Source organism: Myxine glutinosa, chromosome 6 (assembly GCF_964187855.1).
Source record: "Myxine glutinosa chromosome 6, kmMyxGlut1.1, whole genome shotgun sequence".
Taxonomy (NCBI): Eukaryota; Metazoa; Chordata; class Myxini; order Myxiniformes; family Myxinidae; genus Myxine; species Myxine glutinosa.
This window is the reverse complement of record NC_136266.1, coordinates 132,941,140-132,964,422: the sequence shown is the minus strand read 5'-3', so window position 1 is coordinate 132,964,422 and position 23,283 is coordinate 132,941,140. Positions and strand designations below refer to the sequence as shown.

General features: G+C 44.5%; 1 protein-coding gene across 2 annotated transcripts in view; it reads right to left on the bottom strand.

Moving 5' to 3' along the window:
* Positions 1–640: 640 nt before the first annotated feature.
* Positions 641–23,283, bottom strand: part of LOC137430320 (polypeptide N-acetylgalactosaminyltransferase 12) — a 170,070-nt gene continuing 147,427 nt past the window's right edge. For both annotated transcript variants that reach the window (XM_068121104.2, XM_068121105.2), the window contains exon 11: positions 641–3,300. In XM_068121104.2, the coding sequence (XP_067977205.2) occupies positions 3,163–3,300 (138 nt within the window). In that variant the 3' untranslated portion in view covers positions 641–3,162. The remainder of the gene's footprint in view (positions 3,301–23,283) is intronic.

Sequence of the window (23,283 nt, the reverse complement as noted above, 5' to 3'; positions counted from 1 at the left end):
ACGAAGAGTAGGCAAACTATCACCAGCACCATGTCCAGATTCTACATTATTGCTTCGACCTTGCCGCATTTGAAAGACGTATCTTCTGACAAAGTGTGTCATCAGTGACTCATCACCATCATCCAAACCAAAATCCTGGCCTAACCTTCAAGGGGCACTGCATCAGCAGCACAGCTGTGGCCCTGAGAGAATGGTGTACACCCGCGCACCAAACTTGTAAGCAAGTATTGGTCCAATATGCATATGAATGAGCAAATCTATAGGTACATGATGTTCAAAAGGTAATACAAATGAGGTGCACACAATAGTCTAAACATAGGGGCAATACCACTGGCGCTTACCTGGTAGAATAAACAGTATACTGCACAGACTAAAGGTATTTTAAACCAATTTCAATGGTTGCTAGAAGATAGGAAAGCATGTAGGATCATACTAACATAATCATAAGACTTTAAACAAACAAAAACAAAAAACATTGGTACATCATGGGCGATTAAGGTCGTGGTGAAGTTTCATCGAAATTGCCTGTGTGGGGGTCAAACCTGGACCCACTCTGACCCCCGTAAACCTTCAAGACTTCGATTTTCTTCGTGCCGTGAACAAACTTCGGTAAATCACGGGTTCAATGATAATTATGACGTCATATATCACGTGGTACAGGCGCAATCTTGGAAAAAACAAAAAACATTGCACCTCCATATCCCCAAAACCGCTACATGGAAAAAATCGAAACGTGGCTCATTGTAAAGAACTCCGCATGGGGATTAAGTGTTGTTAACAATGACATCATTGGTGTCTTAATTACGACTTCATAATTCGCCAGGGACAACGGCTAGTCTGATCAGTTTGAAATTTATTGAGCGTGATCGATGCAACAATTGCATTAGAGAATATAAATTTATGATGTAATTGCTCACGTGGTCTGGCAGCCAGATTGGATCAAAGAAAAAAAACACTTAAAAAAACAGAACAGTTGGCTCGCACCAAGTTGACTGAACAGGGTAAGTATTCCATTCAAACCATGTCATTGATAATGTCACCAATGATGGCAGCAGCAAAATGAATTTGGAAGTGCACAGAAACATTTTGTCTGCCTTTGGTGAAGAAAATGCCTCAAAACTCATTGGGCGGCACTTCACCGTGCAGCAAGAAAATGACCCAAAACACACTGCCAATGCAACCAAGGAGTTCATCAGGGGGAAAAAGTGGAACACTTTAGACTGGCCAAGCTAAATCTCCTGATTTAAATCCAATGGAGCATGTATTTTACTTGCTGAAGAGGAGACTGAAGTTAGAAACCCCCAAAACAAACAACAACTGAAAATGGCTGCAGTAAAGGTTTGGCAAATAATCTCGAAGGAAGATACCAAGAGCTTGGTGATGTCAATGGGTCACAGGCTCAATGCAGTTATTACATGTAAGGGATACGCAACCAAATACTAACTATTATACTACTTTAACTTACTTTACATGAATCTGGTCCAATAGTTATGCTCACTGAAAATGGGGGACTGGACATAAAATGGGCTATTGTTCCACAATGGCAAAACATATGGATAGAAATACCAAGAAATAAAAGCAGACCTTCTGTACTCTTGCCTCATATTAGCTTTTGATCTCAAATCCAAATTTATTGAGTATACTGTATAGCAATAATAACAAATTTGACTTCACTTTTACAATATTTATGGAGGGCACTGTATATATATATATATAGTTTCATGTATAATGATAATATTGAAAACAAAAGTTAAGTTTTGGTTAATTGTCATCATCTCATAGAATCTATTTTAAAGTTCCACGTGCTAACCCCCTTGACTTAGTCACCATTTGACATTCTCTGTCTAGCTTTTGCTTTTCTCCGCTTCATTTTGCAAAATAAATAAATCCTTTGATAACTTAATCTCTAATTTTCAAAGTGATCTCACCGTCATCCCTTTCTCTTAATCTACTCAAATATGCAGAGGTGTACAAGAAGCAATAGGTGACTCATGTAAGGCACAGAGGCTGGACAGATAAAATAAAATGAAAACAGTCAGAAGTTTTGTGGATTTCTGATCTTTTTGTAGATTATAGCAAGTTTGGCACGAGGTTAAAGTCACACTTTTAGATGATCGTGTTCACCACCATCTCTTATATTCCCCCATCCAAAACCTTGATCTTTTCTACCCCCACTAATTCACCCCAGATACACTTTTTTTTCTTCTTTTTTTTTTTGAAATTCCAACTTCTTTCCTGGAAGTCCTTGCAGTGTTCATATGTTTTATACCTCTCCCACCTCCCCCAAAGCCCTCCCCCTCCCACATTTCTCCCAATGTCCCTGCTCCCAAATGTTGTGTTTGTGTCCTTCCCCCTCTCTCCCCATCTTGTCTGCCGCTCCCCTTATTTTTTTGACTTTTTGTGTGATTAATGTTAGCTCTTTCACGAGCCTCGATCTTGTATACAAAAAAAAAAGAAAAAAAGATCGACTCATCATATTTAACAATGCCTGGAGAATGTAAAAATACCTTTTTAACAACACGGAAAAAAGAATTCCATAAACAAAGTATAATAAGAATATTGAAATTTAATAATATGACACCTGTTACCGAGATATTTTATGCGGTACTTAGCAGCATAGGGAAATTCACTCGATAAGTGTAACCCACTAAGTGTGCTTGAAAAAAATGATGTTTGATGTAAAAAAATGATGTTTGATGTAAAAAAACAAACAAAAAAAAAAACACTTGAGTGTATATAACAGAGTACAGTACTTATATATTAGTGGTTTGAACACTTTAAAAAATGATTCAACCATCACCGAGAGCTGCCTTCTAGATCCGAGACATAAATCTTAAAAATGCGCCACCAACAAGGCTCAACTGTTTGTGCTGTGAGCGCATGCAATAACGCAAAGACTTCCCCGATGTACGGTGGAATCGTCATTGGTTAAAGTAATAATAAAACAAAAGCTGCGTCCCTCATGGAAATGCACATCTCAAGCATGAGCTGATCCCTCCACCGTTTCAATCATTCTCATCCATTAAGGGTGGGTGGTGTGTTCCATCCCAATAACTTGTTCAGAGACCAATCCGTCTCCCCAATCAAAACAGGGCCCAACCTGCAATGGGCTTGAAGGCATCAGCCAGTTTCACACTTCCCAGTGTGATGGGAAGGATGGGTTTAAATGCGGTCCTGAAAGTACCAACTTTGGTATTTACCGCCATCGCAGGCTTCCAATCGGGGTTCGGCAAGTCCCCCAACTGATTCCTGCACGGCCTGCACACACATCTGGTTCTTTACGTGGTAGACCGAGCCATCCTAAAAAGGTAAAGAAATATGTGCAAAGAAAGTTAGTGCAATTATAAAAACTATTTGCTCTTCATTTTACCCAATTTATTTTCCCTCTGTAATAAACAGAAATATTTTGACGAACACATTACTTTTTAATCACCAACTCTCATAGGCATACATCTCCCACGTGACAACCTACACCTAGACACTCAAAATCCTGAATGCTGTGTGCATAAGGATGGCCTCATGCAAGTAAAATGTTTTTTTTTTTTAAGAGATAGAGTCCGTCGGAGCAGCCAAAAGTCTTGAGTGTATGTTGCTCTGCCCCCTAGAGGAAGTATCCATGCTAAACACCCAATTCTGTATTTCCTTTATCATTTCCCCTAAAGAAGTGCAAGAATACATGGGTCAAGGGTCATGTTACAGTTGAAACACAACTAACGGTTTTGGGAAACATATATATATCGTTACGGGTTCGGTGGGTGCGGATCAGCAGGGGAGGTCTCGGACACTTCCTGGTCCCCGAAACCAACGAATCGCAGATAACTCCTCAGCACGTCGGATTTCTAAGCAACCACAGACGCCCTCTGAGATGATTACTTTAGGGTCCAGCATCTAAATCCGGCTTTATCTTCCCAACAAATGAATCACTCCACATAAGGACTGTGGTTCCCAATGCTCCACTGCTATTCATCAAAACGGCCGAGCGATACCACAAGTGGAACGTTGGCCAATGTCTGATAATAACAAAACGGCAGGGCTTAACTCCCCGTCACTGATCACACACTATATCTAATCAATGGAAAGAGACGATCGGGCAGTTTGGAAAGCAGTTTATAATGATCAGTAAAAACGGCACGTGTATATACAAGGCAAACAGGGTCACAAAATAAAGCTCTTACCCCAAGCACAGATACCCCCTTAATCAATAAACTTAGTCACAGTTTCTACACACACACGTACCTCAGTCATTACAGGAAAATGAGATAAGAAAAAGTGATAGACAGAGGAGTGAAGCAGGTGGGGTGTGGTGTCGACACAAACGCACAAAGGATTTTCCTATCAAGCGAACCCGCGTTACACTCCCCCTAAAATAGATTAATTAATTATGTAAAATGATAAAAAATCACGGGGCAACCCGGGTTACCGCGTAGTGGATCATATATATATATATATATATATATATATATATATATATATATATATATATATATATATATATATATATATATATATGACTCCATGGTAAGATCTCCAACCTTTAATTGAACAAACAATGACTCAACGTTTCGATTAACAACATGTGAAGCCACACGCCTCCGTTAATCTTCCTCAAGAGTGATAAAATCATCTCAACATCCCCTTATATGCAAAGTGGGCGGGGTATATGCAAAGTGGGGTGGGCAAAGCTGGACAGCCAATGAAACCGTATCACACCGCTCTCGTGAACGGAGACGTTATTGACCAAATTCAAACATCAACCGCATATTAACGGCTTAAAATAATCCTGTAAGCAATGCTGGATTATAACTCGTCTTTAGAAAATCAGGAACAATAATTACATTTAATTAAAAGTTAAACTTGTAAACAATTAAATTGTAAATTAAATTAAACCTGCAAATATATTAAAGCAAAAAAAAAAAAAAAAATTTTTAAGATAAAATAAAATTGCCATAATATCAAGATCATCACATGTGGCCCTATGCGGTAAACGGGAATGCGGGATGGCGGGGGGTTATAGGACTAAGACTCTTTGTAAAATTTTATTTTATCTTAAAATATATATATATATTTTTTTGCTTTAATATATTTGCAGTTTTAATTTAATTTACAATTTAATTGTTTACAAGTTTAACTTTTAATTAAATGTAATTATTGTTCCTGATTTTCTAAAGACGAGTTATAATCCAGCATTGCTTACAGGATTATTTTAAGCCGTTAATATGCGGTTGATGTTTGAATTTGGTCAATAACGTCTCCGTTCACGAGAGCGGTGTGATACGGTTTCATTGGCTGTCCAGCTTTCCCACCCGACTTTGCATATACCCCGCCCACTTTGCATATAAGGGAATGTTGAGATGATTTTATCACTCTTGAGGAAGATTAACGGAGGCGTGTGGCTTCACATGTTGTTAATCGAAACGTTGTCATTGTTTGTTCAATTAAAGGTTGGAGATCTTACCATGGAGTCATTTGGATTTACTCCCAACCGCAAATCTTTGCTTATATATATATATATATATATACAGTAGTGACCCCTAATTCCGAACGCCCCTCATCTCGAACTACTCTAATTCCGAACCGTAAATTCGAGAAAATTTTGTCCCTAATTCCGAATGTATTTCTATAACCGAACCGCCAACATAGCGTTAGCGTCGTTCATATTTCCCGCCGCGAGCGTCGTTCATATTTCCAGTGCTGAAATTAGAGAACTGTGCTTCCATTGGTCTAAAACACAGGCCATTGTTGAAAAGTGGCACCCTATTAAAGCAGTGGTTAACAGGAGCATTAACTTGTTCAGTGACGATGTGATTGACCACTTCAGAAAAATTAAGAAAAGTCGCCAACACCAGGCAACTTTGGAGAGGTGGTTCTCTAAAGAAAGCAAGCCTAGTGAGCCCCAACCCTCTACAAGTGGTGTTAAGAGACAAAGAGAGCAAACACCGTAAGTCAAGTCATCTGATGTTAGCTTGGAAGGTGCCTCACCTTCCAAGCAATAAAACCCTCTCCCTCCTTCCTCCTCTCCAGCCTCCACATGCACCATCAGAACTCTCCACGAAGGTAAATGCAGTTATTTTCATGTTAGTACATTTACTTCTTGTTTTTATTATTATTATTAGTTGATATTTAGGGCATTTACTCATCTTATTTTACCTTGAATCATGTGTATTTGCAGTTAACAGTGTCTTGATAATGGGTTTTTGGGGTCCAGGAACGGATTAATTCACTTTCCATTATTTCTTATGAGGAAAATAGTTTCTAATTCCGAACTTTTCCCAATCCGAACTGCCGCTGGAACGAATTAAATTCGGATTTAGAGGTTCCACTGTATATATATATATATATATATATTGTTACGGACTGCGGATAAGATGTTAATTTGCCGAGCGGATGGCGCCGCGGCCCGAACCGTTTTTACAATGACTAGACCCGATCCCTTAAACGTGGGCCAAATCGTGCCACAGATATTCAATGGGGAAAAGACAAAGGCGACACGGATGTGAAGAAGAGGAAGACAGAAGTAGGGAATACGAATATAATTTATTTGCTATTTACAACCAAAAGTAACCAAGGAGAAGGAAGGGTAATAAAATAATTTACCGAAGAAATCAAGGAGACACAGTGAAATGCTAGCTTATCTACATAGGCTTAACTTATACCCTGGACAGAACAAACAAAACAAACTCACGTACGCAAAAGGATGGAAGGACAGGAATCGTTTGGAGGGATGAGCAGGTGGAATCACAGGGCACAGCGAGCATGTCCACTCCGGGCAGGAAGCGAGGAGCCGGCAGCTCCTTGTATTCGGCTTTAGCCTTTACACCGCACCCCGGCAGGGTCACTCGCTGCCCCGTCAGGGCTTCACGCGGCTGGTTGAAGCGGCTCTCTGCAGAACTCTTTCTTTGCACTTCTGGACTTGGGCTCCTCTGCCGTCTCTGGCACACTTCTGGTTTCGCACTTCTCGCAACCCTTTCTTTGCACTTCTTACTTGGCCTCCTTCTCATCACTTACAACCACCGTTCTGACGCATGCGCACGCGTTTTATAACGCCGCGGGCGATCAAGCCGCCGGCCGCTAGAACACGCCCATCGGTGAGCTCGCCTCGGCCCTGATTGGTCGGCACGGGCCCTCTGGCTCCACGCCCAGGATTCGGCAGCTCCTCCCCCTTCTTCTCCAAGCCTACCTCGTGGCTAATGGAGTCGCGGTGAATGCAGTTGGCAATTGAGGCTTTGGGAATGGGAATGAAAGGGGATCTATCTATTTGAATTCGGTGCAATGGAGTGTCAATTAATGGAAGACAAATCCTTAGCCTAACACACAGAATAAGGAAATAACTGTCGACAAGGAGGAAATCTATTATTGGCTACGTGGGTGCTTGTGAAGTAACTACGGGCACGACCTTTGACCTTTATACACAACTGGAGGCAGGAGGGTCCACAATAAAGCAATAAAAAAAAACACAATCCTCATATCCACAACACTGCACCCTCCTCCTCTTAGGCACGTCCCGGGCCTCTTACCTTTACTTTTAGTGTGGCACGTAGGTGTAGTTCCCTCTACATTTAACCTGACCCTGAGTGTGACAGTTTTAAAACATAAATAAATATGTCCCGCTGCTCCATTGCACCCTACCTAACAGACTCACGCCCACAGCTAACCGAATTGCGGAATTGTCTTCAAACTATACATTTACGGTGGGGGCGCATTATTTACAACGACGCTATTTAATTTACAAAACTTACCCAGGACCTGTGATTGTTCTTTTTGGGGGGGGAGACAGTCTGCTCTGCATCGACGCACCATGAAGCACCCAAACACGCACCAATACACCCTCAAGCACCAATCGGTGCACAGTCATCACTGTTCAATAAAAATAAAAACAACAAACCCTTGGTGGTGTCTTGCTCTTCGGCCCCCTCTGCTGGCTAATGCTCTCTTCCTGATGTTGTCATCTTCTTTGCTGGCGGACTATTTGTCATAATAAAAAGCACAGAACGTGTCCATTTTTATTTATGGCCCACAGGGCCGACTATGTGTAGTTCACCTGTGGGGCATCGGTGCCCTGTGACCAAGGTCCGCCAGCAAGATCTCGGGCCTTCATGGCCGGTTCCAGCAGAAGGGCCATGCCCCAACCCATGGGGTCCATAAGTGGTGCTCAGCCACAGACATGTGGTCCATAAGGTGGTGCATCGATGCAGACAGCTGTGGTTGCGAGAGGTTCGGGCACCCAATGGCGGACTCTCGCACGCTCCCCTCGGCGCCCAGTGGCGCACAGTCCTCATGTGGGACACAAGGGGGGAAAAAAGACAGATGAGCGAGGGGTAAGGTCACAAGGGCAATGGCAATGGCAACACATCAATAAAGGCAATGCAAGGCGAGGTGCGTATGGAGACGGAGCGGAGAAAAGCTCGTCCCTACCATACGTCACCCCCCCCCTGTCACCTACTCTACCCTTGCCCTTACCCCATATTTACAACAATCTACACATTACAAATTCGTCACTACTGTCACGTCTTCCCCATATTTCCCCTATAGCAAATTCTTCTCCACAATCCCTCTAACCAAAATTTGCCATCACCCAATTCATCATCAATCCTCATAAGGAGGAAGAGATGGAACATCAGCACAATGTCACACCCACGTCATGATGCGTCTCACATTCCAAACATTTGCACAATAAAAATAACAAAACAACCTGGCATGGTGTGGAGGTACGTCATCCCAGGTGAGTGGATGTAGATGGTGCGAGGAGATTCCTAATCCTAACTATCCTCTAAATGACATTAACACACTTTTACACTACCCGGGGTCTTTCCCTGCCAAACAATTGGCCATCTTACTCTATGTGGTTTTAAGAACCAAATTCCCATTGATCAAACTGTGGTGCTTCCTCAATTTGGGGTCTCACTCCCCCGATGCAACTCCCTGTGCCCTAGCACAATTTCAGGACTGGGGCGTGTAGCTTTCCCAGCAGGCCTACCCACCTGCACACCTCGACCACTGTAGTTGCCTCCGAGCTTACCTGCTCACCTAACCTATCTAACTGGGGAAGGCCCCTCATGGCTCTGTCACCCCTCGGTGCCCTCTGGCACTGGGCTACCCGGGTCCGTCCTCCGGATCCTCGGGCCCCATCCACAACAACTCTACTGGCTCCCAGAGCCCACCTGCGGCCTCACCTGGCCGACATCCTAACAGTGGCGGAGTGTCAACCAACTACACACACTAACAGGCTACATGCCCAGCCATTTCCACAACACTAATGCACCCATCCAAGTACCATTCTTCCACATGCACCACAGATGCCAATATCCAACCACAATTTACCTGTACCCTCTACCTAATACTTACACTACCCTCCCCGGGTATTCGTGATGGGGTCCATCCTCCTTTCCCCCATCCACACCTTCGTACCATCCACTCCACTCCACAGTTTCCACCATACTCACCCCACGACCATCCATTCCAATACTCCATATACTCCAGACCATTTATTCCATACACCTGTTCTCCATTCACCTGTAGTTGCACACCTGTGCAATCACACCTGGTGCCACCTGCACCCTCCTTCCTTCCTGGACCATTTGGTCAGCACAACTCACATCACTATCACTCACTCATACACTGCTCCATCCACCTGTTCAGTTGCACACCTGTGCAATCACACCTTTTAACCACACACACGGCATCATCTGCACTACCTGTTGCCCTGCTAACTTAGTGCTCCCCGTCTTCCCTTTAAACTAAGCACATACCACGTCATTATCATCCAAACTAATCTACCTGCGTCCCCACTTCAGGTATCATTGTCACTACCTAATCTTACCGTTACCTAAGGTCATCTTCTCTAGATCCCTATCATTATCCTAACCCTCCCGGGCTAGTTTTCACTGCCAACCCCATAAATCTATTGCTCCTTTGCCCCCGTTGTGAGAGATGGCAGAGTTGCCATCCCACCACATCGGGTATCTCTCACTACCAATTTTGCACACCAAATTCCAGCTAATTAAAAATTTGCCAATCACTACCAATCATCTGCCAATCATCACTCTGCCAATCCTTTGCCAATCATCAAATTTTGCTTTTCAATTTCGGGTCCAAAACACTATCCTCATCACACGTCTACTCACTTGAGCCTCTCGGTGCGCCAATTCATCTCCAAAGCTCGGCTTCGCAAAGCCGAGCAATGAATGCGGGTTGCTTGGTGCCGGCGGCTGGATGCGTCCGGCCTCCGGTGCAGGGAAGGAGGTTTACCCGGGCCGAGATCCCACGCACCATCTCGGCACAGAGCCGTCCAATGGCCCGATCTCGCCCTGCCGGAACGCCTCAACAAAAAGGGGTCGCCATGACGACCCTTCCTACCGGGCCGCCCGCTCCGCATAGCGGGGCACGGACGCAGCCGGTCAGAGCGCGGCCCGGCGTGGATCCCGCACGGCGGTTCTTTCGAAACCGCCGCGGTCACAATCCCCGCGGAATCCCCGCGGCACGCAAAGCTGCCCGGCACGCCCCGTGGGCCCGCTTCGGCTATAAGTCGCTCTAACCGCTAACCCGGTTAGCGTCGATGCTCCACTCGCATGCTTACACCCCGCAGCCCGTTCCTTGCTCACACATCCAGCCGTTCCCCTGCTCTTAGTCATTGCACCTTCTCTTACACACCCAGGTACACTCATTCTGCTCACAGACTTGGTCACACACCTGACCACCACACACCTTTGCACACACTCATCATTCGCACACCTCACCAACACACCTCTTCGCACTCCCTCCTCGGTCACCTCCTCTGTGACAACCACAGGTGTGCACTCGCTTGCACACCCAATCACGTGCCTCACTACCAACTCCAGTGTGCATTCCCATACGCGCTCTACCATTCCAGGTGTGCATCCTTCCATTCCAGGTGTACTTCCTCTCTCACCTGCCACAACCAACTCACGCTCCGTGTCACTCTTACTACTTTCACCACCACAATCGGTCGCGCATTCACCCTTACTTTTGACAGCGCACTCTGTACTCATGCACCCGTCCGTTACACACCTTTCTCGCGCATCCTCTTGCGCACTCTCTCCCGTTCCCTCCGTAACACTCACCACAGGTGTGCATGCTTCCGTCACATCTCTTGTAACACTCCCCATTCCGCGCTTCCATGTTCCCCCCCGCACACGCGCTACGACCAACTCACTCTCGACGGCACACTCACTCCTCGGCGCGCACTTTTTCCTCACACACCCCAGAGTCGGACATTCTCGCACACCTCCTCCTTCGCACTCCGTACCTGTCACACACTTCACCAGCGGCCTCTCACGAACACCCGGGTCCACACCAACCCCCAAGCCGACTGAAGCTTCCCTCACACCATATACATTGCCGCGTATATCGCCACTCACCTCGGCACCTCGTCTTCGCACCTCCTCTGCCACCTGCAAACTCTTTATTTGGTTAGCGAGCACACCATCACGATTTGAGCACCGACCGTGCACATACTCCATCACTTCCTCCCTTATCTCCTTTTTAGTTTCCCTCCGTCTCTTCTTAATTTCACTCACCCCCTCTTCCACCTCCTCTAATTTTTCCTTTACCTCCTTCATTTCCCGGTGCGCCCCCTCTATCTCTTCCTCTAACGCCACTTTAACCGTTTCTATGTGCGTCCTCACCTCCCGGTCTTTCGTCTCCATTTCCTCTGTCACCTCGTCCAACCTCTTTGTCAACCCCTCATGTTGTTTTTGTCTGACATTCTGACATTCTGACAATCTGACATTCCTTTTAGTCTGGTCTGTTAGGGGGATTTTAAGGGGGGATTGTGCAAATTTGTCTACAAGCATGAAACCTGGCACACTTGTAGTTTGTGACCTGCTGAATTCAAATCTGCCGGGAGCCAAAGCCAATTCTCAATGGGAGCGCCATATTTGACACTTCAAAATGGCCGCCACTCAAAAACTGACTTTTCCGTTACTAGCCAACCAAAAGTCACATAATTACAATTAAAAGCACTTTTCTAAGGTTTTGGACCTCACTGATTCTAAATCTGATGTCTGTTTGACAGTAGCCTTGACAGGAAATTTTACATTTTTTTTTATTTTTTATGTTTGACAATTTTTTTAAATTTTTATTTTTTTTTATTTTTTTATTTTTTTATTTCATGAACATGGGATTGTGAGTTCTGGACCTTTGAGCCCAGATGTCTCGAGACTCAGGTGGTCCCTCAACACCAGAGCAGTAATTGGAGTATGACTTCTGTCTGAGGAGATACAGACCCATGACAGAGACCTGGTGAGCATAGCGAGTGCGCTTTATATGATGCTCATGAAGCACAGACTGGGCACGGCCAGATGTGAGGACCTGGGCCTGAGTAAGAATGTTGCTCCACCCAGAGTCCTGCAGCAACTTACCAATCATCTGGTGCATTTTGTCCTCTATGTGTAGAGCGCCCATCATCAGGACCAGCTTATCTTCCCCCATTGTGTCAGGGAATGACCACTGCAGCTGCTTAGCGATGGCATACAGAGGCTGGTCACCACCAAGCACAGGAGTTTGACCAGGGTTGAGGGCCTCTGTGCCTTGCATTGTGAGATGCATTGCATGTTTCATCACAGAAGGTGTGGCTGCTTTGTCAGGGAACAGAGGTAGAACCCCTATCAATGCCTTAGGCTTCACAGAGTCATCACTCATGAATCGGGAGTTGTAGCCTGACCAGGTGATGACTTCACCTTCTGGCAATGTGTCCTGTTTCAGCACTGTGGACACATGTGCCATCCAGGACTCATCCTTGAATTTGGCTCCATGTAGCAGATTATGAGATGGCCGAGAATTGAGATCTGGAGTACATGGTACATGCAAATCATTGCTTGAGAATTCAGCTGGCTGAACCACTGTGTAGGATTCAGGAAGTTGTGGTACAGTAGTGTCTGTAGGATCCAGCTCGATAGAGGGTCGCTGTACTCCTTGGTTGTCCCAAGACAGGTGGTTTGTCACGCTGATTGCTGTCCCATGGAACTCATCATGGGAGAAGTTACCTTGGTTGCTGCTATCCAAGTTGTCGACATCAAAGGTCACGAAGACCCCACTACGGATGTTTGTGGGCAGCACAACTCCATCCTGGACAAACTGTTTGAAGTGTGCTCGTGCCATGGATCGCCTGATCTCCAAGACACGACTGTAAGACACAGAAACCCCAAAGGCATTGGCATTATTGATCTCTTTCTTCCGCCTACCCTCACCATGCAGCTTGAGGCCCTGGTACAAAGGGAAAGGGGTCTCATGTTCTTTGTTGTGACGGATGTTGCTGGACTTTGTGGCATGATGTGAACCACTGCAGGTATTATAAATAATCTGCTGGGCAATGGCGCTTGCAACTCTTGCCCTGCCTTGTACCTGCGCCTGCAACTCCTCATTGCTCTGTTCACGCAAGATTGAGGGGCCCTGGAGCAGGATGTTGAGGAAGCTTCTCAGCTGTCTAGGGATGGGAGATGTCAGGGAATCAGAGGCAAAAGAACCAGTAAATGGTTCTTGCCTCTGGAGACAGCATTTCCTAAGTATTACTGCTGCTCGCATCAACAACAAAGCATCATCCTGACCTATCTGGGACTTATGGGCTTCAGCTATTAGATCTCCAACGTTCTGGTTGCTAGAGATATAGACTTCCTTGCCCTGGGAGAACTCTGTCGACTCAGGAAGCAGCTTCAGAAGATACTCCTTGAACCGTGTGGCATGTGGTTCCCTGGTATCAGAACAGGGAATTCCCTGTTGCTCCACAAGTGTTCAATATAACTGTCGCAAAGCAGACAGTTTGAAGACTGAGTCAGAGTCCTCGACTAAAGCAACAATTTGCGCAATGGCACCTGAATTGAAGTGAGGGGCAGGAGGACCTGCAGATGATCTGCGATCCTCAGCACGAGCTGAGTCTCTCAGGTGCAAGTAACACTGTACATGATAGTAAGTGTCACCAGCGTGGGCATCAGCTGTGTGGGCAATCAGTTTGCCCAGAAGATTGAAATTGTTGGTGCTCTGAGCACAGGTCTTTAAGTTTGTGTCTATATTAAATGTTTCAACTTTACGTAGATTCTTTTGGTCCTGTCCCTCACATATTATGCAACAAGGAGACTTCTGAGGAGCAGAAGACACTGCAAAACTGGACCATAGTTTCTTAGGTGAGTTTTGGTCACTAGAATCCTCTTTTTCAGTGAACCTTCTCAGGCGAGAGTTACTGCAGTAGGTTCTGCAAACTTTGTGATATTTGGCATTGTGTGTCTGAAGCGTCTTAGCAATGCCCTGGCCCTCATCAAGCTGAGCCCATGACACTTTCAAACAAGAAGGCATGACACCAATGGCTTTAAAACCATTCAGATCTTTCTTAATTGAAGCAAGGCCCTCTTCCGTTGGCGTCTGCAACCGTTCATCCTTTTCTTCTTGGCAGACACAGCAAAGCTCCCAGTTGATGGCATCCATCCTTGCCATCCACCACCAGTACAGCTCGGACTTCTATTCTCTATTCTTCTATTCTATTCTTCTATTCCCACAGCAGAACGACAGGCACCTGAAATAAAATTAAAAATTAAAAAATTAAAATAAAAAAATTAAAATTTAAAAAAATTGTCAAACATAAAAAAAAATGTAAAATTTCCTGTCAAGGCTACTGTCAAACAGACATCAGATTTAGAATCAGTGAGGTCCAAAACCCTAGAAAGGTGCTTTTAATTGTAATTATGTGACTTTTGGTTGGCTAGTAACGGAAAAATCAGTTTTTGAGTGGCGGCCATTTTGAAGTGTCAAATATGGCGCTCCCATTGAGAATTGGCTTTGGCTCCCGGCAGATTTGAATTCAGCATGTCAAAAACTACAAGTGTGCCAAATGTCATGCTTGTAGACAAATCTGCACAATTTTTCCCCGAACAGACCAGACTATTTTTTGTCGCTATTAATTCGTTCTTGATGTCGTTTTGTGTCGCTTTCAACCCTCCTAGTACCGCAGTGTTCTTTTCTACCTGCTCCACTAATTCCGTCTGTCCCACCGTCAGCTGTTCCACCTCCTGCGTCAGGTCCTCTATGCCCCCTTGTAACTTTGCCGTATTATTCCTCACCTCTTTCTCCATACGCTTCTCACCTCGCTTTACCTCCTCGCATACCCCCGAGACCTCCTCGCTTACACCTCGTCTTATTTCCTCCTTCATCTCCTCCCTTTCTTTCGTAGATGCCGCCCTCATCTGTTCTAATTCATCCTTCTGAGCATCTAATTTCCCTTCTAACCCGATTTTCACCTCCTCTATCTGGTTCCCCATCTGTTTGATTTCCCTGGCGGATTGCTCCCCTATTTCCCGCAATTTGCCTTCCATCTTATCTTCTAGCCCCGTTAACCCATTCTTTACCTCTTTTATCCCGTTGTCTAACCCCTCAAATTTATTGTCCAACCCCTTTAAATTATTGTCTAACCCCTCAAATTTACCCTCAAATTTAGCTTCTAGCCCCCCCGATTTGATTTCCTCGTCGCTCCCCCATTCTGTTTTCCATTTTCTCACTATCAGCCCTCATTCTGTTTTCCATTTCCCTGCTTCTTTTTTCGTTGTCGCACTTCGACTCTGCCATGTATTCGCTGAACCGTGCCATGAACTGCTGCATGTCAAACGGCTGCATGTTAAAGCCCGCTGGTACAGCGGGCTCGGCTACCGCGCGCTTGTGCGAGGTGCCTTTTTGCGCCTCTCCAACCACGTGCGCGAGGGCGCCATTTTGCACGCCTGAAACCTCCTCAACCACATCATCATTTCTCTCCTCCATTTCTTCCCCCTGGTCCTGGGTTACCCCTAACCCCTCTTCTATTTCCCCCACCTGCATCCGATCGCCTTGATTGTCCATGGCACGATTTTCAAATTTAAGATTTTAAATAAAACAACATTTTGGGCCCACTCGTAATTTTGAGCGCGCTATTCGCGCTTCAGGTCCGAATCCCACTCCTGGCACCAATTGTTACGGACCGTGGATACGATGTTAATTTGCCGAGCGGATGGCGCCGCGGCCCGAACCGTTTTTACAATGACTAGACCCGATCCCTTAAACGTGGGCCAAATCGTGCCACAGATATTCAATGGGGAAAAGACAAAGGCGACACGGATGTGAAGAAGAGGAAGACAGAAGTAGGGAATACGAATATAATTTATTTGCTATTTACAACCAAAAGTAACCAAGGAGAAGGAAGGATAATAAAATAATTTACAGAAGAAATCAAGGAGACACAGTGAAATGCTAGCTTATCTACACAGGTTTAACTTATACCCTGGACAGAACAAACAAAACAAACTCACGTACGCAAAAGGATGGAAGGACAGGAATCGTTTGGAGGGATGAGCAGGTGGAATCACAGGGCACAGCGAGCAGGTCCACTCTGGGCGGGAAGCGAGGAGCCGGCAGCTCCTTGTATTCGGCTTTAGCCTTTACACCGCACCCCAGCAGGGTCACTCGCTGCCCCGTCAGGGCTTCACGCGGCTGGTTGAAGCGGCACTCTGCAGAACTCTTTCTTTGCACTTCTGGACTTGGGCTCCTCTGCCGTCTCTGGCACACTTCTGGTTTCGCACTTCTCGCAACCCTTTCTTTGCACTTCTTACTTGGCCTCCTTCTCATCACTTACAACCACCGTTCTGACGCATGCGCACGCGTTTTATAACGCCACGGGCGATCAAGCCGCCGGCCGCTAGAACACGCCCATCGGTGAGCTCGCCTCGGCCCTGATTGGTCGGCACGGGCCCTCTGGCTCCACCCTTGATGACGATGGGCGGCACGCCCAGGATTCGGCAGCTCCTCCCCCTTCTTCTCCAAGCCTACCTCGTGGCTAATGGAGTCGCGGTGAATGCAGTTGGCAATTGAGGCTTTGGGAATGGGAATGAAAGGGGATCTATCTATTTGAATTCGGTGCAATGGAGTGTCAATTAATGGAAGACAAATCCTTAGCCTAATACACAGAATAAGGAAATAACTGTCGACAAGGAGGAAATCTATTATTGGCTACGTGGGTGCTTGTGAAGTAACTACGGGCACGACCTTTGACCTTTATACACAACTGGAGGCAGGAGGGTCCACAATAAAGCAATAAAAAAAAAACACAATCCTCATATCCACAATATATATATATATATATATATATATATATATATATATATATATATATATATATATATACAGTATATATATAGATATACAGTATATATATAGATATAGATATATATATATATACATACACTACTCACAATAAGTTAGGGATATTGTGGGAGTGAGTTTTTTTTTATAGGGGTTAGGGTTAGGGTATTGAAATCAAGAATGCTGTGTTTTTTCACACTCATTAATAAAAGCATAGAATGAGGACCAACAACGTTTTTCAACATAATTAATACACAAAATCAACCACACCGAAGAACCTGCCAATATCCCTAACTTATTGTGAGTAGTGTACATACACATACCAGCTGAAGTACCCAGCATTGCCCGGGGGGGGGGGGGGGGGGGGGGGGGGTGGTGAATGGGGGGGGGGGGTGAGAGGGATGGCAAGAGGACAAGTTCACCTGTGTGAACCACTCCACTGGGCCGTGTCCCTCCTCTTACCTCCCCCACCCTCGAAGCCTGCTGGGTGTATTGCGGAGGTAGCAAGGGGAATTTGCTGCACTGGCTACTTATCGAGTTTGGCCAAAGAACTCTGTTGTCTTGTGGCTTCCTTTGTCTTCTATTGTGTGTCTGAAGGCCTTGAGGACATCGATAATTAAGGTTCCCATCCATCGCTTGGGTTTGTCCAGTGGGCACGTTAGCCGGTAAGGGTTAACTTGGGGTTAATTTCATACGAATTGGATCCATATGATTAGTGATCGTTTTCTTTTGTCGAGCGCAAGCCAGAGGATCCTATTTTGGGGTTTTAATGGATCCTGAGCAGATCTGGGTCAAAGCAGATCTCTATCCGGTCTCCAGAGGTACAGGATTGGCGACATCCTGCGGGCGTTGGGGCAGGGTGCTAGCAATGATGAAGGGTCAGGTGTGTCGTAAAGCCCTCCCAGGAATCGCAAAGTTGGCCGGGCTTTCCTGTAATGAAGGGAGTACCATCGTGGGGTTTGGGGGGGGGGGGTGGGGGAGGGGAGAGATGGGGTTCTTTGCAAAGGTGCATGAGGCAGTAATGTAAAACTGCAGTCCCCGATTGAGCTTGCCTCCCGGGCTTGGGAAGGTTGGGAGTAATCCGGCAGCTGGGCTTGCGGGCTCCAATTCATATTTGATGGCTCGCATCTCAGGGGCAGCGCAGGGAGCCAGAGGCCTCCTGGTGGCACTTCTCTTGGGTGTGCCCTCGGCGGTGACCTGGGCTATTGGGTCTTCTTTTGTTTGATCTAGATTTTGCTTTAATTTGATCTATTTTTATGTCTACTTTTCTTTCCAGGGTGGACTGGGTCTTCGACGTGTTTTGTGGTTGTGTTCTTCCAGCTGAGGTTCACAATCGGTTGTAGATTCTCGTAATTAAAGGGGGAAAAAACCCCTTCAAAATCCGTTTAGGTTGTCCTTTCTTTCTTTGCTTTGCAAAGCTCCTGGGGCGGATCAATTTTCATCCAATTGACTTGAAATTTGAAGAGGATTTGCATATCAGGTCACTGAATTCAACCACCTATTATTTACAAGGTCAACATAGGCCAAAGGTCAACAACTTATTTTCGGGATTTCGCAAGTATCGTGAATTTCCTGTTTATTTGTTTTTATATGCTACAAAAAAAAAAAAAACTACTAAACCAAATTAAACCAAATTTTGCATGTTGCCTGAGGGTATTCTAAGTATGGTTTCTCCAGTATGTATCTCAAAGATGTGTGGCATATCTGGGAGAGGTTTAAGGTGGGGAGGGAGCGGGTGGAGGGAGAGATCCCAATTCTCTCTATGTAAATGTAAATCGTATAGCGCCACCCCGTGGTATCCAGTATTACAAATAATCTCGTATAAAAAGGTTCAACAACGTGACGATGAATTATGGTGATTATGAAATCTGAGTGAGAATAATTCTAAATTTTCAAAATGTTTCATTTCACCAATTTTAAGTGGAGGTTCAAATCAAAGCACACAACACTGAGCATCGCCACAAAGCAGAAGTATTTTGTTTTTTTCTGGCGCTACATACAACTTGCAAGGTTGGCTGATGAAAATGGGTGTCAGGATGCCCAAGATGCACGCGCACTCACCTCTAAGCTGTCTTGCCTGGGTTTGAATCTCAGCCTAACTATAACTGTTATCTCGGCCTTTCACAGGAAGGGTGTCTGCCATCATTATACCAGGCGTCCGATCTGCTGGTATTAGTTGGTGGATGTTAAAGATCCCACGGTTTATTTCGCGAAGAGTAGGCGAACTATCGCTATGACATTCTGGTCAAATTACAAATTCCTGCCCTAACCTTAGTCCAACGTCATGCCTGGCAGCCAGCTGGTTCATCAAAAACTTGGGCCAAAACTCTACGGCCAACTCCACAAGAACATGGGAATAATTGTGGCCGTTAAAGAATAATAATAATAAGAAGCTTCGAAACAAATGTCGAATTTTATTCCTTTTTAAATCACTAGGGCATGCCCGTACTATATATATAAGCTAGGACGTGCCCGTACGTGGGTGCCCGTTCCTTGCCAAAAAAAAAAAAAAAAAAAATTTGTGTAGGGGTGTGTGTGTGTAAACATCCTAGGGCGTGCCCGTACGTGGGTGCAAAAAAACATGCGTGCAAACAACAACAACAAAAAAAAAACTTTGAAACCACGTGGCAGTAACGACCACAGAACCCCCCCCCCCCTCTATTTACATGAATGGTTTGGTCCATTCGCAACGACCACAGAACCCCCCCCTCTATTTACATGCAATGGTTTGGTCCAAAGCGAACGGCTTGCAGTGTTTGGTAAAGAAATCGCCATAGCTCGGTAACTACTTCTCCGATTAATATGAAACCTTGAAAAGGCACATCCTCGGGTCCCCAGCAATATACCTGGCAAGTTTAAAGTATATCGGACCGGTAGTTGTCGAGAAACAGCGGTCACAGACAAACATACACACATACACACATACACACATACACACATACAAACACACATACACACAGAGATTAATGGAATTATAGATAGATTATCCCTTTAACCTTCTCATTTTCAGAGGAAAAGCTGGATAACACATACTGATAACTAGAGCACTCAGTAGAGAGCATACCTCCACCTGGTGAACAGTTCACGTTTTGTATCTCAGAGTAGACCAGAAAAATCACAAAAGAGAATTTATACAATGTAGAAACATTCTTCGATTCTTCCTCATCACACACTACCTGTGTATGTGTCATTTTTGGCCCTATCTCCCAATGGTGAAAAATCACTTTAAAATTCGAGTAGCCGAATCCGAATCCGGATCTTCATCAATATCCAATCATTTCGTCGTTGTCACATACGCTACATCTCTGCCAAATTTCATCTGAATCCGTCCACAACTTTTGAGATATTTTGTTCACAAACGGACAAACAGACTAGAAATCGGTCAGAGACCGAGGACTTGCCAGAATTACAAATATGGCGGCCGAACCACGTGACCAATGACGTCATCATTATTCGTTTTCTAAACTAATTTATTCCTAGATTATGCTCAATAAATTTCATCTTGATCGGATGAAGTTTTGTACTTGTCGAATTATGTCATAATGGAGGCACCTATGACATCATCATTAACATATTTTATTCCCCATGGAGAGTTCTTTACAATGAACCATGTCTCAATTTATGCTATTCAGCACTTTTGGAGATATAGAGGTGCAAAGTTTTTCGGTTTTTCCAAGATGGCGGCCGAACCACGTGACCGATGACGTCATCATTATATTTTTTTCTCCACCAGTTTCTGCCGACATGGTGTTCAAGAAATTTCATCTTGATCGGATGAAGTTTTGTACTTGTCGAATTATGACGTCATAATGGAGGCACCTATGACATTATCATTAACATATTTTATTCCCCATGGAGAGTTCTTAACAATGAGCCATGTCTCAATTTATTCTATTCAGTACTTTCGGAGATATAGAGGTGCAAAGTTTTTCGGTTTTTCCAAGATGGCGGCCGAACCACCTGACCGATGACGTCATCATTTTTTTTTCTCCACCAGTTTATGCCGACATGGCGCTCAAGAAATTGCATCTTGATTGGATGTTTTGTACTTGTCGAATTATCGAATTATGACGTGATAATGGAGGACTTGGGCCGAGAGAGGTAAAAATTGGGCACAGTCTATTCCAGGGCAAGACAAATATGTGTGTGAAGTTTGGCGATTCTATGTGCAACGGTGTAGACGTAGTTCTGCGCACAAACAGACAAACAGACAGATGAAAAATCACTCAGAGCGACACTTGACAAAAGAGAACAAAGCAGAATGGCACTCAGTAGAGCATCCTTTTGACCTCTTATATAATTGGTGGTTGAATTCAGTTAGCTGACATGAAAATCCAATTCAAATTTCAAGTCAATCGGATGAAAATTGAGGCATTTAGAAATTTGAAAAAAGTGGTTGACCTTTGGCCTACATTGACCTTTTGGCCTATGCTGATCTCAAAGATAGTTGGTGGTTGAATTGAGTAAGCCGAAATGTAAATCCTATTCAAATTTCAAGTCAATCGGATTAAAATTTAGGATTTTAGAAATTTGGAAAAAGTGGTTGACCTTTGGCCTATGTTGACCTTTTGGCCGAAGCTAATCTCAAAAGTAATTGGTGGTTGATTTCAGTTAGCCGATATGTAAATCCTCTTCAAATTTCAAGTCAATCGGATGAAAATTGCGGATTTTAGAAATGTTAAATGGTTGTTGACCTTTGGGCTATGTTGACCTTTTGTCCGATGCTGATCTCAAAAATAGTTGTTGGTTGAATTCAGTTAGCCGATATGTAAATCCTCTTCAAATTTCAAGTCAATCGGATGAAAATTGAGGATTTTAGAAATTCAAAAATAGTGGTTGACCTTTGGCATACGTTGACCTTTTGGCCGACGCTGCTCTCAAAAATAGTTGGTGGTTGAATTCAGTAAGCTGATATGTAAATCCTATTCAAATTTCAAGTCAATCGGATGAAAATTGAGGATTTTAGAAATTTGAAATGGTTGTTGACCTTTGGCCTATGTTGACCTTTTGGCCGAAGCTGATCTCAAAAATAGTTGGTGGTTGAATTTAATTCGTTGACATGTATATCCTATTCAAATTTCAAGTCAATCGGATGAAAATTGAGGATTTTAGAAATTTGAAATGGTTGTTGACCTTTGGCCTATGTTGACCTTTTGGCCTATGTTGATCTCAAAAATAGTTGGTGGTTGAATTCAGTTCGCCGATATGTAAATCCTATTCAAATTTCAAGTCAATCGGATGAAAATTGAGGATTTTAGAAATTATAAAAAAGTGGTTGACCGTTGGCCTACGTTGACCTTTTGGCCGACGCTGATCTCAAAAGTAGTTGGTGGTTTAATTCAGTAAGCCGATATGTAAATCTTATTCAAATTTCAAGTCAATCGGATGAAATTTGAGGATTTTAGAAATTTGAAATGGTTGTTGACCTTTGGCCTATGTTAACCGTTTGGCCGATGCTGATCTCAAAACGTAACAAACCAACCAACCAACATACTTGCCGGAATCTTTTCGTCATCTTTTCCGGCAAGTAACAAACAGACAGACAGACAGAGACAGGGGTGAAAACATAACCTCCATCCACCTTTAGTGATGGAGGTAATGATCAATCGTCTTTGGAAAGCTGGTGGTTTAAAAAAAGATTTTGAAAAGAGGCCTGTGGTTCCATGTTTTTTTGCAGTTACTTTCATAAAGCTGACAAACCCACCGATGGATACCCATTGATGGCCAGGAAAAATATACAAAAGTTGCATGTACTCGCAAGTCTTTATACACAGGCCATTTAAATGAGAGGTTTTTGCGATGGAGGCCAGAGGTTAAAAGGAAAATGGGTGTTCCAAACAATGCCATGCGCCAATGAGGCCCTTCCAGTAAGAGGACAGAGACAAAATCGTATTTTCACATGAATAAAGCAACATTCTATTTATATTATGAACAGGGGTACTCAGCATTGCTCGAGGGGGGCGGGCTGCGGAGGGGGAGCAGGAGAGCTGTCCTCAGGATGGGGACATGAGACCTCGGGGGGACTGAGAAGGGGGCAAGCAGGCCAGGGGAAAGGGCAGGAGAACCTCCGGAGATGGAATTGGGGGGGGTGGGGGGGGGGGGGAGAGGTTCGGCGAAGTAGAGGGTGAGGGTGGTTTATTTAAATGAGTTGAGGCGATGCTGGTTGGGTTTATA